Consider the following 18243-nt stretch of genomic DNA (forward strand, 5'->3'; position numbering starts at 1 on the left):
GAATCACCTCAAAATAAAGAGCCGGAAGCTCAATCAGATACATCATCCACAGTGCATGCAGCACTGCCAACAGTAGTTCAAACACCAGTTCCATCCAGAGGTGCACCACAGACGAACTCAAGCTCACCAGAAGATGAAGGTCCACCTCAACGAAACTATAGCATAATTAATAAGCATGCAAAGAGTATGCAATCATCAACATCACACGCAAATGCAGATGGCTACAAGCCAGCTGGCAGACATTCTACATCAATGCCACCAATTCCAACCGGAATTCAAACCACTAATGTTGGATGCTCCTCAACACGGACAGTTGGAAATAATAAAATTCTTGACTGCTACCAGTCGGTCATGCAGGAAGTCGCAGAAGCGGAGATGCTTATTGGTTAAGCTTAAACCACAGAGGCATTGATTTGCAACGTGATAAAAATCAGACACTGATACAGGAAGTGGAAAAGGAAATTGATGAAAGCCTTGCATGATTAGCTGAACAGGAGCCAGGATGCGAAGATGACCAAGACGGAGCAATAGCTGGTCCATGTACGAGCACACCTGATAAAAAATCAACACATGGCCCCAAAACAAAAAAGAATACAATTTGAGATCCAGACCTGACATACGCAAACCTGATCGTTACGACCCCTCAAAGCAATTACCAATCATATTAAAAGGAGACGTTGCTCAATACTTACCATTTGCCTCGATGGATCTGATCGGGTTAGCCTCGCGGCTGCCAGACATTCATGACGGTGCAGAAAAATGGATAAGAAAACTAGAAGAAGAGACAGTTGGCAAAATTTTGGCACTGGGAGACATCAAAGCCATTTTTGCAAAGGTTCTTGGAACTGCCACCATGCAGAACGTTTTGAAAAACCATCCATGGATGCTGCTAGAACGAGCAGATGGAATTGAATTTAATGTAGGCCGGACGGCAATCTGGGCTGCCTTGAGGGCAGAATTTCCTAACAAAGTGGACCCTATCGGTGACTCAGAGAATCCAGCATCTTACGTCGCCAGACAGCTGAGAAGGTGGAAGGAGGACATGGAGTCTGGTGTTAATGAATTTCCAATGATTGCAGCTGTGTTTATGTGATGCCACAACCAGTGCGCACCAAACTCGAAGACGTGGTGGCTCTGATGTCAATGCCGCACAAGGAATTTCGTGATCATGTGGTGCGTGCAATAGAAAAATACGGAAGAGATGAACAAAAACTCACTGACCAAGACAAAAACATTCAAAGGAAACTGGCTCAACTGCAACTTGGAGAACTTCAAAGTAGCAGCAAGACAAAGACTCAAGCTGCAGTGGTGAGGGGAGACCAACATCCTAGCCCGAATGTAGCCAACCTTCCCAACGCAGTGAGTACAGCTCCACAGATGTATCCTCCAGCTCCACAAATAACTCAACCTTCTCAACCAGTGGTGAATGTTTACCCACAACCATGGAACTCACGTCCATTTGTGCCTCGAGGAAGACAGCAAAGAAGCCCCTCATGGCCTAACAGAGGACGAGGCGGTCCAACCAGAGCACCCGGAGCATGCTGGACATGTGATGTTTTTGGACATCGCTCTGACCAATGTCAAAATGGTGACAACTCATTCCAAAGACGGCCGCGTGGTAGAGCCAGACCAGGTCCACTGACATCTCCATACAATCACCAAGTAGTTCCTTATAATCAACAGGAAACTCCATACGACTCACAAGGAGTCCAATACGATATACCAGTTCAACAAAATTCACCAGCTCAATACAATCCACCGAATTTTGGATACTAAGGATGCCCAGAGGACCCAAGGGGAGAAAGTCAGTACCCAATTCTAACCACAGGTGCGGACGATGAACCAATATTGAAAATTCAAATTGAAAACAGAGAAACTCCAATGTTGGTCGATACAGGAGCAGCTTACACTTGTAAGTGTAAGCAAATGCACAGAAGCACGCATTTAACCCCGCATGAAATGCTAACTGGCAGACCGATGCCTGTGCCGCAATGGAGGTTACCTTTTAAAGGACCTTCCCTTGAGCAGTTGCAAACTGAGTTGAAAGACTATGTTGAACAACTAACTGCTATCCATAGAGCTATCTATTTGCAGGAAAAATCCAGAAGTCCAGAGTCGGCAGTGTTGGAGCCACTGGTGAAGCCAGGCGATTTGGTGTACATCAAGGTGTATGGACGCAGATGGCATGAGGCCCGATGGGAAGGACCTTAGCAAGTCAAAAGAGCAACCCCAACGGCTGTCCAAGTAAAAGGAAGTGTCACTTGGCATCATTTGACTCATTGCACTAAAGTTCAGAATAAGGACAGAGTTAAACTTGAGTTTGACAAGGGAAATGAGCAGAAGCCCCACAGCAATGAGACTGATACTGATAACTGTCCAACTGTGGGGTGAGCCATGCAATGGCGGCGACAGCAGAGACGAACTCATACAGTCTGCAGCCGACACCATGGGACATACCGACCACAACGAACCAGAATGACAGAACATGGACTCAAGGACAGCCTCCAGGGGGGACAAACGGTGACTTAGAGACGACTGCTCTTGTGAAAAGATCCATCTCCAATGAAAAATATAAGTACCACACAACTTATAAAATTCCAGACAAGTACATGCCAGTGTTCTTTCCAGCAAATGTCAACTTAGATGTTTCCAAGAAATTAATTCGTAAAACTAGACATGTGCACTTAGAATGGAAATGGACAGCAAGTTTAACAGAGACTGAATTTCAAGCAAAGTTAGAAACAGAGTATGAAACCCATGTGAGCTATGCTAACTGAAAACTGTGTAGCAAGGCTAATACAAAACAGAGGGACAGATATATTATGGATCAATGTTCAATCATTATGTACATTAGAGATGACGGATTTGACAGAAGTGAAAATCGGAAGACGGTGCAGTAAAGACAATGATTTCAAACATTACATGATAATGATAAGCCCTGACACAAGTAACTCAGTAACAGGTAAAAGTGATTTAGAACGAGTAAAAGACACAAAGAAAACAGGTACAGTTGAACTGATGAACGGCAGAGTTAAAATACATATTTCAACTGATGATGTAGGTGACGGCATGCTAGGAAGGCAAACAATTATCTCAAGAATAGTGTTAGGAAATGATCGTCACGAGATGTGTAGATGGTTCATGAATTTGGGGAATAATGTATTAATTAACGGAACAAAAAGACACAAAATGTAACTTAAAAATCACAAAAACAATTTGCGGTTGGACAATTGAAGCAGATGTTTTAGCCTTTCGAGTAGATAAATCATATGAAATAAAAATTGAAACAGCTGCCAACGGTGTAATGGAAGAGACTAGGGTAATCTGGAGTTTACCAAAGGTAGACACAGAGGTAAGTAACTGTTTAACACTCTATAGCTTCACTAACAAACCCATTACAACTATACCAATTACAATTGTTAAGTCAATCATCACTGTTAAAACACTCAAAACTGTTACCAGTGAAGCTCATACAACCATAAAACCTAATGCAGATTAAAGATGATGAAGGAAATCCACAAATAAGTAAAGCACTTAAAGTTGTCACACCTGCGTCTCTTATAGCAACTGCAGAAGAAGCTCAGTTAAAATTAACAACAAAAGTCTTGGCCACCCAAGCACCTACGAAAACCACCCCAATTGAAAAATTGGTTACTAAATCAACAACTTTAATTAACATGACAACACCCTCTAAAGATCTTACAACACCAAAAAATTCAGATAAAAACACAGTTACTAAAAAAGAGCAAATTGTGACACCTACAACGCTAAAACAAATTACCACACCAACAAACGCCAATAAAGTAATCGAAACAAATGAAATGATCAACAGTAGTGAAGATTTGGATTTTATTCAAACAACACCTGCGCAAAACCAAGTGTCTAATATATCAATTTCAAATAAATATGGATGTTCTGAAAAAGAAGGTTGTCATGAATACCATGGAGGTCTAGATAAATTTTATAAGGAAAGACAGGACAACAAAGTAACTCCAAGAGCCAAGGATAAACTTCAAGACGTTCAACGGACCTCTTTTCGACCAAGAGGAGATCCACTTTGGCAAAGAGCAATTCAGAATACATGGTATACAGTACCTGGTCCTGGTATACTGCGAGAATTAACACAAAATGACTGCATAGTTTGTACTGTTGCTCCTGGAGCAGCATCAATTGTTATTCCAGAAAAATACACTTCTAAGGAGTGTGCAATTAGACAACGACAAAGCTGTAAGGAAGGTAAATTTATTCCAGTACTTGATGTAGTAGCATTCTTTACAGTGCCAATGTGTGGTATGAATTGCAGATTATTATACGGTTCACGTAATTCACACCTTTATTTAGATAAATGGGCAGGATGGAGATATAAATCCGTTTACGCTGACTTTAATATGACCACGATACAAACTGATCCTCCAGTGAATTATGAGGTAGATTATGATGCAGAGTATGAATGTTTTGCAAATGGAGGATTTGAAAATGATGGAGGAATACACGTAGGAAATACAACAGTTCGATGTAATGTTACTTGGGTTTTATCTTGGTTTAAACATGCTGACATAACACCACTATTTGTTACAAAACCTATATGGTATCAAAATCCAGAATTTACAGAAGAAAACTGTGAAAATATTACTAGGGCTATTCCCACACTATTTTTTCTAGGTGATCAGACATATCCAGTGGCAGACAGCTACTGGATGTGTGGTGATGATGTTTTAATCAACACATTGCCCCTAAAATGGGTAGGCCTTTGCACCCTTGTTCGAATGAAAGTACCAGTAACAGTGTATGAAGGAGTTGCAGACACAGTAGGAATGCACCACAATAAAACAAGGCTTCGTAGAAGCCTGGGGGATTATGGATTAAATGAAGGAGTATATTTGGATCTTATAGGTCAACCAAGAGGGATTCCAAATTAATTCAAAGCACGACATGAAGTCGCTGCAGGAATTGAATCTTTTATCATACCCATGATCACAATTATTAAAAATGTTGAATGGATTAACTATATTTATTACAACCAACAGCGAATAATAAACTTTACCATTGAAGGATTTATGGCCCTAGGAGATCAACTTCATGAAACAAGTAGGATGACAAGACAAAATAGATAACCATTAGATTGGCTCTTGGACAAAATGGGCGGGGTTTGCCATATGTTTGGCAATGAGTGTTGGACGTTTGTGCCTACACATACCTTGCCGAAAGGTGCATTTAGAGTAGCAATGACCAAACTGAATAAACTGAAGGTGGAATTTAAAGAAAATGCAGGAAAGAACAACTGGCAATGGAAAGGTTTGGAGGAAATTTTAGGTGAATGGGGAGCCTTAGCAGCCAAAATAGGAATAACTATAGTGGTAGTACTAATTACTATTTTTCTGCTTGTGTGTTGTGTGATCTCTATCATGAGGAAATGGATCGTGGGGACTGTATACAGATGGATGACTAAGGACAGCGGACATCACACGGACTAATGCACTAGGCCGCCTGGACCGATGAACCCATGACCGATTCAAAGGACTGCTCAAGGACATTTCGATGCCTGAACTAAAAACGTTATGTTTGTTCAATGATCTAAGGAGTTCAAGGATCTGAAACAGAACCTGGGGTGGAATAAAATGGACTCATGGGAAAGACACTGTTCGTATACACCATTACATATATTATTACACAATTATATACAATACAACACAGGTGGCCTACACATAGTTAGTACATTAGGAACACATGTGAATGTGAGTGAGCATGAATATGAGTGAGGATGAATGAGAATGTGAGTGTGAATGAATATGTAAATGTAAGGAAGTGCGTGAATGAGCACAAGCATTAAGCAACAATGTTATTTCTATGAAGACTTGTTTATGTTTAATCAATGTATTGGGATTATTAAATTAGTTAATTCACTCATAATCATAGTAACTATAAAATTTTCTATCCCATCTGCAAGCTAAGCAGACATGTAGCCTACATGTTTGTTGCTACATGTACTTGGTACATGTACTCGCTTTTTGGCTCAGCTCTCGCTCTCTCTTCACCACGACGGACCGATAAAGCGCCCGCTTGACGGCAGATGCTGCGCCAATCCACCTGTCGATCTCCCGCTCCCTTCTTCTCCCATTCGTGAACAAGATCCCGAGATACTTGAACTCCTCCACTTGGGGCAGGACACCCTCCACCCCCCCGACCCAGAGAAGGCACTCTACCCTTTTCCGACTCAAGACCATGGCCTCGGATTTGGAGGCACTGATAGCCATCCCAGCCGCTTCACACTCGGCTGCGAACCGCTCCAGCGAGAGCTGCAGATCACGACCTGATGAAGCCAATAGAACCACATCATCCGGATAAAGCAGAGATGAGATCCCAAGGCCACCAAAGCTCAACACCTTGGCTGCGCCTAGAAATTCTGTCCATAAAAGTGATGAACAGAATCGGTGACAAAGGGCAGCCCTGGTGGAGTCCAACTCTCACCGGAAACGAGCCCGACTTACTGCCGGCAATGCGGACCAGACTCTGACACCGGTCATACAGGGACCTGACAGCCCGTATTAAGGGGCCCGGTACCCCATACTCCCCGAGACCCCCCACAGGGCTCCCCAAGGGACACGGTCGAATGCCTTCTCCAAGTCCACAAAACACATGTAGACCGATTGGGCAAACTCCCATGCACCCTCCAGGACCCTGCCGAGGGTGTAGAGCTGGTCCAGTGTTTTACGACCAGGACAAAAACCACACTGCTCTTCCTGAATCCAAGGTTTGACTATCCGATGGACCCTCCTCTCCAGGCCCCCTGAATAAACCTTGCCAGGGAGGCTTTGGAGTGTGATCCCTCTATAATTGGAGCACACCCTCCGGTCCCCATTTTTGAACAAGGGGACCACCACCCCAGTCTGCCAATCCAGGGGAACTGCCCCCGATGTCCATGCAATATTGCAGAGCCGCGTCAGCCAACACAACCCTACAACATCCAGAGCCTTGAGGAACTCCGGGCGGATCTCATCCACCCCCGGGGCCTTGCCACCGAGGAGCTTTTTAAGCACCTCGGCGATCTCGTCCTCAGAGATTGAAGAGCCCAACCCAGAGTCCCCAGACTCAGCTTCCTCAATGGAAGACATGTTGGTGGGATTGAGGAGGTCTTCGAAGTATTCTGCCCACCGACCCACAACATCCCGAGTCGAGGTCAGCAGCACACCATCCCCACTATAAACAGTGTTGGTGCTGCACTGCTTCCCCCTCCTGAGACACCGGATGGTGGACCAGAATCGCCTCGAAGCCGTACGGAAGTCTTTCTCCATGGCCTCTCCAAACTCCTCCCATGCCCGCCCGAATTTTTGCCTCAGCAACCACAGGTCAGATGTTGAATGTTTTGTGTTCCTTTGTTATATAAGTTTTACTTAAGTAGGTTTAGTCCAGATACAAATTTCTGAATATTGAACTTCCTTCCTGCTGCAGGAGCACAGAGACATTTTATCATAGATACATAGACGGATAGATTTCCAGGAGTCTGAAACATGTCTCTGCTCCTTCCTGGCTCCTTCAGACTGCAGTCTCCTCCTTTAAGCTGCCTTCAGCTCTGGATCCTTCATCATGATGGTTGTTTTCTGGTCCAGACTTCTGGTTTCTTCTGGCCTGGAAACAGAGGATGGTTCAGCTTCAATGCAAGAACTTTCCCAACTGAACACATCATGCATGATACATGCAGTACCTTAAAGTAGAGGACCAGGACTGATCCCAGCATACCCAGCAGGACGACAACCAGACTGATGATCAAAGCAGTGGGAGAGGCTGAAACTGAATGAAACAGATTCAGGATCAGCTTTCATCAGATGAGTCCAGCTAGAAAATAATCTTATAGACCCTTGTTTTCATGCTGCCTGTAGATCTGATCATGAACATTAATATCATCAATCCTCCTCTCTGACCTCATGAATGAGGCAGACAGCTGCTGGTTCACCTGAAGCAGAACTTTTCCTGATGGACTCCATGAGTTTATCTGAGACAGTGACGTTGAGAGGCTGGCTGATAGAGGAGAAGTTATAGGAGAAAACGTAGACGTGGTAAACGCAGCGGTAGGTTCCTTGGTGGGCGTGGCCAGCAGCAGAGAACAGGAAGAGGGCGGAGTGATTAACAGCTGGCAGGGTCTGGTTCTGAGTGTAGTTAGAGGTGCTGAAGATGAGCTGGAAGGAGCCGCCTTCATACTGAGGTCTGATGGAGCAGGTGATGCTGAAATTTGAGCCAATGAGGAGCTCAGACCCCTGCTTTCTGCCTGTGGAGACCCCGTCAGTGGAGGAAGAGAGGAAGATGAGCGGCTCAACCAGCAGACCTGGGAACGCAGAGGAAACACAGAGACAACTGGATCTAATCTGAGGTGGAAAACAAGATGGCATGCATGAGAAAGAGACAGGAGCTGATCACAGACTGGTTGCCATGGTTACTAGTGTAAGACTCGTGGGTGTCCAGATACTGTGATTCTCCTTTGTAGAATAATCCACAGCTCTTTCTCAGTGTCGAACATTTAATTTCTTTTCCGCTACTCCATCAGCTGTCACCGCACTCAGCTGTTCCCCTATGTTCGCTCCTCTCCCCCCATCCGGTAAGCCTTTCAAAATAAAACATTTCCAAAACATTTTACATTTTCATAACTCCAATTTTTACTCTTACACTACTTCCCCCTTACAACAAAAGAAGCGTCCCCGCTTCAAACATAGCAAATAAAATCGGCTGATTTAGTATAACAAGAAAACAACCATTTTCATAAACCAGAATTATACTATTATGTGATACAGGAATGAACTGTTAACACAGGGAAGAAAGGAAGAGAATTTTTTTTTTAAATCACAACGTGACTTAAAAAAAAATCCTGAACAGGCATCAGAGTAATCAAAAGACATATCTTAACAGTGAAGAAGAAGAAAAAAAACCCTTCAGAAGTCAGGGCTATACCTGTCTGGAGGACGAATGGGGCGCCCGGACCTAGTTTGTAGTTTTACTGGGGGTGGAACTGCACTGACTGGTGGGCCTGCTACTGCAGCTGGAATACTGCCCTCACCTTGACCTCTAGATTGAGTAACATGTGCCATGTCAGGTGTCCCCATAGTACTATACTCAAATGTCCAAGGCCTAGAACCTGAGAGGGCAGTTCAGGGGGGCGGGGGGGTCCAGTACATGGTGGAGCATCTGTCACAGATGTCCTGGCTACCGGAGACCTATACGGCTTGAGATGGTTGTAGTGTACAACTTTGGGTTTAGCTCTGGGGTCAAGTTGGTCTAACACCACATAGTCAACACCCATGTCTGCCTCGAAATCCAGCCATTTTAAAACTTTGAAAGGACCAGTCCATCTAGGAGCCAACTTATGCCTAGAGAAAGCGGGGATGTCAACCCACACTAAATCCCCAGGATCATAAGCTTCATGTCTCACTTGTCTGTCATAATAGTGCTTCTGTTGTAAGGCGGCAGCAGCAATGTTAGCAGCTGCAGTGTCAAAAGCAGAACAGAGTTTGTTTAGGACACTAGAAGCATACTCATTAGGTGCACATGTAGGTGTTTGCCTATTGTTAGTGGGAGCACTAAGGAAAAGATCGGCTGGTAAACGAGCCTCCCTACCATAAACCAAAAGGAATGAGGTGAAATTTGTAGTTGAGTGTACACGAGTGTTCTATGCAAACTGAACCTGCTTCATGTGTTCATCCCACTCACCCCCTTTTGAATAAAGATACTTGGCTGGTCTTTTAGTGATCTGTTAGCCCGTTCCACCATTCCATCTGACATTGAATGATATGGAGATTTTCTTGTTTTGTGTACACCCATACTTGAACACAGACATTTAATGAGGTCTGAGTCAAACTGACGTTCCTGGTCTGTGTGTAGGCTGTGGGGAACACCATGACGACAAATGTAGTCCTCAAACAAACACTTCGCTGCAGTAACGGCTCTCTGATCAGGAAGCGCATACAGGTTAATGTACTTTGTGAAATAATCCATTACAACAAGCATGTATCTGTTTCCATGAGTAGTGTTAGGTAAATTGTATATATTATTATTATCAAATATTTGTTGTTTCATGTGCCTTTATAATGTTCTTGTCTTATATGCCTTTATTTGTTTCATCTTAGCATAAAGAACGTTTCTGTGTTGTAGAATTACTTTGATTCCTTTCTCAGAAGGCCTCTCTGAGGAAGAGCAGAGAAACTGTTTTCAACAGGGTTATCGCTCAGCAGAAACCTCTGCATCCTTGACCTGTTAGATAGCTATTGTTAAGGAAAAATGATTATTTTCAGTGCTTAATACAGTTAATCTTATGACATGTGTAAAAGGTATAGTCAACACTTTTGTTTGAACAGGGTTGTGTTGAGCATTCAAAATTAAGCCAGATGGGCAAGCACCCACAGCACAGGAGGCCATAAAATTAGCATTTTCCTGAAAAGAAAATGTAAAAATAAAAATAGCAAACAAACTGTATATAGGAACTGAGTAACTAATCAAATTATTAACCATTTGATATTTGAAAATATAGTGAATTTGAAATGCAAAGTTAGTGAAATTTGATACTTTGAGCCATCCTAGTAAATGTAACTAGTTACTCTGAATTGATTAAAAATTAATAAAAGTAATGTCTTTTCTAGAATGGAGTTTAGAAATCTTTAATCTGGGATTAATTGATTAATAATTAAATTAATAAAATTGAGGGAAAGTAAGAAATTTGAGAACTTGATTTAATTTTGGAATGGTTCATTTTCATTGAGAAAGTAAGAACAATGTTTTGCAAGAAGAACCAACTATGGTCATTTGGCAGGAGTTAAAATAGAAGTGCTTTACCTTGAGAAATTTGACGACAATAATAGGTAGCAATTCTTTAGAGGTACTAGGTTAATCGATCAAATAACTAACAGTAGCAGCATTAGAATAAATGAAAGTGGTAGATGTAAACAACCAAACTATTATGCAAATGCGATACAAAGGAATGTGTGATGTTATTGAGCCACAGCATATTTCGCATGTCTCAACAGGCAGGACTTTTTGTAGTCAGGTGTTGCTGACTACACCCCACTGCTTTAAAAAAATCAGAAAGATCAACTTGGGTGTATTTGACACACTGTAAAAAGGTCATTTCATTTCAAAAGTAGAAAAGCAGCTTGGGACGCTCACCGACCTACAGGGCAAAGTCCAGCATACAAAGGGGGTTAAACCAAATAGTTTAGTCATCTCAAAACTGGCGAAGATTGTCCACAACCCTGTAGTGTCTTTACGAGCTGAACAAGCTTGCGCATTTAATGAAATGGCGAGTAAATATGTTGTTTTTGTTTTTATTTTGTGTTTTCATCAGGGCACGACTGTTGTATTGTGTAGTATGTATGGAACCAAGGCCCCTACTTCGTGTGACTCCAGCAACCATTACAAAACAATGTCTATTAGAAGTAATGACTAAAACTAAACATAATAGCACCTGTGTGATTTATGATTCAATATTTCCCCCCTTATATATGCCTTTATTTGTTTCATCTTAGATCTTTGGTTCCAGCCACCGTGTCTTTGTGCGACACAGAAAAGGTGAACGGATGGACTCTACATGCCTGGTTCCCACCGTGAAGCATGGAGGAGGAGGTGTGATGGTGTGGGGGTGCTTTGCTGGTGACACTGTTGGGGATTTATTCAAAATTGAAGGCCTACCTAAACCAGCATGGCTACCACAGCATTTTGCTGCGGCATGCTATTTCATCCGGTTTGCGTTTAGTTGGACCATAATTTATTTTTCAACAGGACAATGACCCCAAACACACCTCCAGGCTGAGTAAGGGCTATTTGACCAAGAAGGAGAGTGATGGGGTGCTGCGCCAGATGACCTGGCCTCCACAGTCACCGGACCTGAACTCAATCGAGATGGTTTGGGGTGAGCTGGACCACAGAGTGAAGGCAAAAGGGCCAACAAGTGCTAAGCATCTCTGGGAACTCCTTCAAGACTTTTGGAAGACTATTTCTGGTGACTACCTCTTGAAGCTCATCAAGAGAATGCCAAGAGTGTGCGAAGCAGTAATCAAAGCAAAAGGTGGCTACTAAGAAGAACCTAGAATATAAGACATATTTTCAGTTGTTTCACACATTTTTGTTAAGTATACAATTCCACATGTGTTAATTCATAGTTTTGACGCCTTCAGTGTGAATCTTCAATTTTCATAGTCATGAAAATAACGAAAACTCTCTGAATGAAAAAATGTGTCCAAACTTTTGGTCTGTACTGTATATCTGCAGCATAGACTTCCATCGCTTCATTTGGCAGCTGATGACATGCATTGGGAAAGGTCTGAAATGAGGCAATGACGTCCTTCTGGCCCAACGCGTCCTGGAGATGCTTTCTGGTAGCCTCAAATGAACTTTGTGTCTCCTTGGGTAAATTGTCCCACACTATAAAAGGTTCAGGCGCCAACATTGTAAGTAATTCCAGAGCCAGATTAGCGTCCAAATCCACAGTACTGTCTTTATAATGAGCTTGATGAATAACCTCATAGCGGCGAGCCCACAGTGTAAACGACTCACGGCCGTTGTTGCAGAAGGGCGAGGGGAGTGGGATTCCCCTGTTCGAAGGAACCGGAAAGCGTTGGCTGTCCCCAGCCCGGCGCTGAAGCTCGCTGCTGGATGTGGCTGGGCTGTCATCCTCCGACATGGTGAATACAACTGTATAATCCGAGAGAAACGCCTATGTAACACTGATAGCTAAAAAATAAAAAACAGAGGTAGCAACCGCCGATGAGGTACTTAAGTAACGGCTAGCTAGTGCACAAAAAAAAATCCGACAAACCGTGAGAAGAGTCCAAAGCTCGACACAGCTGCCACCAGTGTAAGACTCGTGGGTGTCCAGAGACTGTGATTCTCCCTTGTAGAATAATCCACAGAAACAATTGAGCTCTTTCTCAGTGTCGAACATTTAATTTCTTGTCCGCTACTCCATCAGCTGTCACCGCACTCAGCTGTTCCCCTACGGTCGCTCCTCTCCCCCCATTCAGGGAGCCTTTCAAAATAAAACATTTCCGAAACATTTTACATTTTCATAACTCCAAATTTTTACTCTTACACTAGCATATTTATACATGATTACCAGCACCTTTATGATAGATCTATAGTCTGTCAGTAATATTCAAACCGCTTTTAGTTTCCCTCTCCTCAAGGTTTGAGGTTCTTAGTTAAAGGTGACGGTTCTTAGTGACGGTTTCTCTGCAGACATCTGGAACCTGATGGAAGAAACATTTTAAAAGAAATAAATATGAGAGTTCAGAGTTACCTGAGCAGATGAGCTCAAGGCTCTGATCACTGTTTTCACCATAAGGTAAACAGTTCTTCAATGCAGATCCTGACAGGAAACAGTGAGACCAGATCCTCCAAACTGGTCTCTCTGAAGCTTCCTTTGAATTTCTTGCTGAAACAGCAGAACCACAGTCCAGTCCAGCACAAACTGCAGCAACTGAGTTCATGTTCCAGTAACTAGACGAAACATCCACTGGTCTCCACTCTTCTTGTTGTAACATCTCCAGTCTCCCGGCACATCGGCTGGCCTCTCCCACCAACCTGATGTTATCTTGATCTGAGCAGAGACAGAGAGTTCATTAATGAAGGAAGTGAAGCAGTGAACAGCAGCAGGTCTGCAGATCCTCCTCTACCTGAACAGGTGAGTCCAACAGCTTGACCAGGTGAGCAGCTGTTTCTACCTGAACTCTTCCTGCTGCTGCAGTTCAGCAGAGCAGACTCACTGCCTTCACACAGGAACTCTCTGCTCCCTACTGGAGCCTCTGCTTCTCCATAGAGCGCCCCCTGGTGGACTGAAGGAGGCCCACAGCCAATCTCCCTGCAGACCACCTCTGCATCCTGCAGGTCAAAGTCTTTTTCACACACTGAGGACCACGACTGGTCGGTCTTCACCTCCAGTCTGCCTGAGCACCGGTCGGTCCCTTGAACCAGCCTGACTGAGTCTGTGGATGCAGAAAGAAAAAACGTTTAAAATATTTCAGAACTTTATTTTTATAGATACACATGGAAACATCTCTGAGTTTGATAAAAATAAAGGCCAAGAAAACCAAACTAGAAAAACTCAGAGCATCAAAGGTGAAGTGAAACCGACTGTACCTGGAATTTTATCATTCATTTTTTATCATTATTCATTTTATCATTCAAAAATATCAATTTATCATATTTTTGGGACAAACATGTTCATAAACTCATTAAATGTCAAACAAACCTTAATCCCTGTGAAATTGTTAATATTTCAGTGGATTTAAAAATAAATGTGGAAATATGCTGAACAGCGCCCCCTAGTTCAGCCAGGCCAAAAACCATAACAAACAAAAGCTTGTTCTGCTATTTTCACTAAAAACAGGAAGTCCACCATTTTGGATCAAAGTTAATTTTCTGTTAATTTTCATGTTTTGAAAATGTCTGATTTCCTTGAACTCCTCCTGGGATTTTGATGCATCGACTTCAAAGCAGCAGAGATTAAAAGTTATTAAAATGGTGAGTTTTTGTTCATCTATGTGGCTAAACTGAAAACTTTATCTGGATATTTAAATTATTTTAGTTTCTTTCTCCTTAAGGTTTCAGGTTCTTAGTTAAAGGTGACGGTTTCTCTGCAGACATCTGGAACCTGATGGAAGAAACATTTTAAAAGAAATAAATATGAGAGTTCAGAGTTACCTGAGCAGATGATCTCATGGCTCTGATCACTGTTTTCATAGAAAACTAAACAGTTCTTTAATGCAGATCCTGACTGCAAACAGTAAGACCAGATCCCCCAAACTGGTCTCTTTGAAGCTTCCTCTGAATTTCTTGCTGAAACAGCAGAACCACAGTCCAGTTCAGCACAAACTGCAGCAACTGAGTTCATGTCCCAGTAACTATCCATAACAGCCACTGGTCTCCACTCTTTTTGATGTATCTTCTCCAGTCTCCCGGCACATCGGCTGGCCTCTCCCACCAACCTGATGTTGTCTTGATGTGAGCAGAGACAGAGAGTTCATTAATGAAGGAAGTGAAGCAGTGAACAGCAGCAGGTCTGCAGATCCTCCTCTACCTGAACAGGTGAGTCCAACAGCTTGACCAGGTGAGCAGCTGTTTCTACCTGAACTCTTCCTGCTGCTGCAGTTCAGCAGAGCAGACTCACTGCCTTCACACAGGAACTCTCTGCTCCCCACTGGAGCCTCTGCTTCTCCATAGAGCGCCCCCTGGTGGACTGAAGGAGGCCCACAGCTAATCTCCCTGCAGACCACCTCTGCATCCTGCAGGTCAAAGTCTTTTTCACACACTGAGGACCACGACTGGTTGGTCTTCACCTCCAGTCTGCCTGAGCACCGGTTGGTCCCTTGAACCACCCTGACTGAGTCTGTGGATGCAGAAAGAAAAAACGTTTAAAATATTTCAGAACTTTATTTTTCTAGATCCACATGGAAACATCTCTGAGTTTGATAAAAATAAAGGCCAAGAAAACCGAACTAGAAAAACTCAGAGCATCAAAGGTGAAGTGAAACCGACTGTTAGAGATTTTTTGGTATTATCATTTTATTATTACTTTAGTTCACATTCAGCCTATCGATCATTGTGATTTTCTGTTTAAAGTGTTCTCTTCCTTATGTGTGTATGGAGGTCACTACTGTCTGTTCAACTTTACGAGAAATAGATAACACTGAGTTTCTCAGACCTTAAATCCTTTTGCAAGAACACCTCCTAATTTAGTAACTACCTGTGAGCAGTCGTATTTTGTTTTGTTGACAGTATTGACCGAGATTTGAACCGGGCTCAGACCTTTGATCAGATATCACATCTGGAACTGGGTTGTTAGTTGTTTGGGTTAGAGGTTTTACAACCTCTGTTGTTTTTCCTGACTGCCCCCTTGCCTGTTCTTCTTTGACAATAAAAACAGGAGCTCGTGCGGAAGCACATCAGAACGCTCTGTGAACGGCTCGGAGGAGCAGTTGACGGAGACTTCTCCTATTGCAAAAGCTTGACATGAAATTTATATACATTGTCTGTGGTTCTTTCTTTTATGTAGGTTCGAAAGGAAAAATACCTATCACCGACTGTACCTGGAATTTCATCATTCATTTTTATTTCTGCTGAATTTATCAAATTTTTGGGACATAAACATGTTAATAAACTCATTAAATGTCAAACAAACTTTAATCTGTGAAATTGTTAATATTTCAGTTGATTTAAAAATAAATGTGGAAAAATGTCTCAACAGCGCCCCCTAGATCAGCCAGGCCAACAACCATAACAAACAAAAGGTTTTCCTGTTATTTTCTCTAAAAACAGGAAGTCCACCATTTTGGATCAAAGTTAATTTTCTGTTAATTTTCATGTTTTGAAAATGTCTGATTTCCTTGAACTCCTCCTGGGATTTTGATGCATCGACTTCAAAGCAGCAGAGATTAAAAGTTATTAAAATGGTGAGTTTTTGTTCATCTATGTGGCTAAACTGAAAACTTTATCTGGATATTTAAATTATTTTAGTTTCCCTCTCCTCAAGGTTTCAGGTTCTTAGTTAAAGGTGACGGTTTCTCTGCAGACATCTGGAACCTGATGGAAGAAACATTTTAAAAGAAATAAATATGAGACTTCAGAGTTACCTGAGCAGATGAACTCATGGCTCTGATCCCTGTGTCTACCATAAGGTAAGCATTTCTTTAATGCAGATCCTGACTGAAAACAGTCAGACTGGATCTCCCAAACTGGTCTCTTTGACGTTTCCTTTGAATTTCTTACTGAAACAGCAGAACCACAGTCCAGTCCAGCACAAACTGCAGCAACTGAGTTCATGGTCCAGTAATGAAGCCAAACAGTCACTGGTCTCCACTCTTCTTGTTGTAACATCTCCAGTCTCCCGGCACATCGGCTGGCCTCTCCCACCAACCTGAAGTTGTCTTGATCTGAGCAGAGACAGAGAGTTCATTAATGAAGGAAGTGAAGCAGTGAACAGCAGCAGGTCTGCAGATCCTCCTCTACCTGAACAGGTGAGTCCAACAGCTTGACCAGGTGAGCAGCTGTTTCTACCTGAACTCTTCCTGCTGCTGCAGTTCAGCAGAGCAGACTCACTGCCTTCACACAGGAACTCTCTGCTCCCCACTGGAGCCTCTGCTTCTCCATAGAGCGCCCCCTGGTGGACTGAAGGAGGCCCACAGCTAATCTCCCTGCAGACCACCTCTGCATCCTGCAGGTCAAAGTCTTTTTCACACACTGAGGACCACGACTGGTTGGTCCTCACCTCCAGTCTGCCTGAGCACCGGTTGGTCCCTTGAACCAGCCTGACTGAGTCTGTGGATGCAGAAAGAAAAAAGTTTCTTCAACATTTTCACTGAATTTGGTTCCAGTTTGTTCAGCAAAGCTCCAATACAGAGCAGACTCTGTGTGGAGGAACCAACCAACTGGTGGAGAACGGGTGGAGAGGGGAGCTGGGCAGAGTTTTGTTATTTTTAAATCTACTGTTTAATATTCTTTGCACTTTTAGCATCTGCTTATACTGCAGGCCGGCCCTGGAGATGGGTGGGAAAAAAAACTTAAGACAAACAGAGAAAATTACACTACAACATCACAAAGAACCTATGAATTATCAATTATTAATATTTCATCCTTGTCTTCTACAAAGCAAATGTGAGGACAGATTTAATCACAGAATAATAGAAAACTATCATCTTTTTACACTTTAAACTTAATTTGTGGAGGAAGTTCAATATTTGATCAGCTTCTTCTCAATGACATTGAGGTTTTTATAACCCTGAATCTGCTCCACTGGTTCCCATTTAATCTAATCAAACTTCATTAAATCACTAACCTGGTAAAAACCAGCCACTCTGTAACTACACTTTGATTCATCCAGAGAGTCTGGACTGTGTTGAGCTTTTAAATTTCACCCAGTTGCTAACGTTTGTCCATGACATGCAATGCACCAGATCCACACTAAGAAGTTTACTGGAAGTTTCCTGGGCTGTAAACATGTAGAAAAAATCAATTACCAAGCACTGTTAGATGGAATCACTCAATCAGGTTTACTAGCATATTGTGCACAATACAGAGAACATATAAGAGGATCAATAGTGAAACATTTCTGATTGAAAACTCTTTCAGGCAGAGACAGCAGGAGTTTTATACCAAGGCTGAGGGAGAGACGCTCTGGTTCTCATGCAGCTGCAGGAAAACATCTCCCAACCTTGTGCTTGCAACCCAAACAGCTTCATTTGGTGAGAATCACTAGCATTTAGAATGAAGACA

At 42.7% G+C, this 18243-nt stretch overlaps 1 protein-coding gene and 1 long non-coding RNA gene across 3 annotated transcripts; both read right to left on the reverse strand.

Annotated features, from left to right (window-relative positions):
- Positions 1-7291: 7291 nt before the first annotated feature.
- On the reverse strand, positions 7292-13689 carry LOC111611973. The gene is made up of 5 exons (XM_023351293.1): positions 13650-13689; positions 13274-13573; positions 7952-8320; positions 7703-7788; positions 7292-7626 (listed from the first exon to the last, which is right to left on the reverse strand). Exons 2-5 carry the CDS (start codon positions 13515-13517, stop codon positions 7534-7536), a joined length of 792 nt encoding a protein of 263 aa, XP_023207061.1. The 5' UTR covers positions 13518-13573; positions 13650-13689; the 3' UTR covers positions 7292-7533.
- Positions 13690-13808: 119 nt separating this feature from the next.
- LOC111611981 lies at positions 13809-17027 on the reverse strand. Of its 2 annotated transcripts, none has more exons than XR_002754335.1 (3): positions 16981-17021; positions 14677-14970; positions 13809-13958 (listed from the first exon to the last, which is right to left on the reverse strand). It is a non-coding gene; the product is annotated as an uncharacterized LOC111611981 (long non-coding RNA). The 2 variants fall into 2 exon arrangements; XR_002754334.1 differs by lacking the exons at positions 13809-13958; positions 14677-14970 and adding exons at positions 15212-15361; positions 16605-16904 and having other exon boundaries at positions 16981-17027.
- Positions 17028-18243: the final 1216 nt, after the last annotated feature.

Source organism: Xiphophorus maculatus, chromosome 18 (assembly GCF_002775205.1).
Source record: "Xiphophorus maculatus strain JP 163 A chromosome 18, X_maculatus-5.0-male, whole genome shotgun sequence".
NCBI lineage: Eukaryota > Metazoa > Chordata > Actinopteri > Cyprinodontiformes > Poeciliidae > Xiphophorus > Xiphophorus maculatus.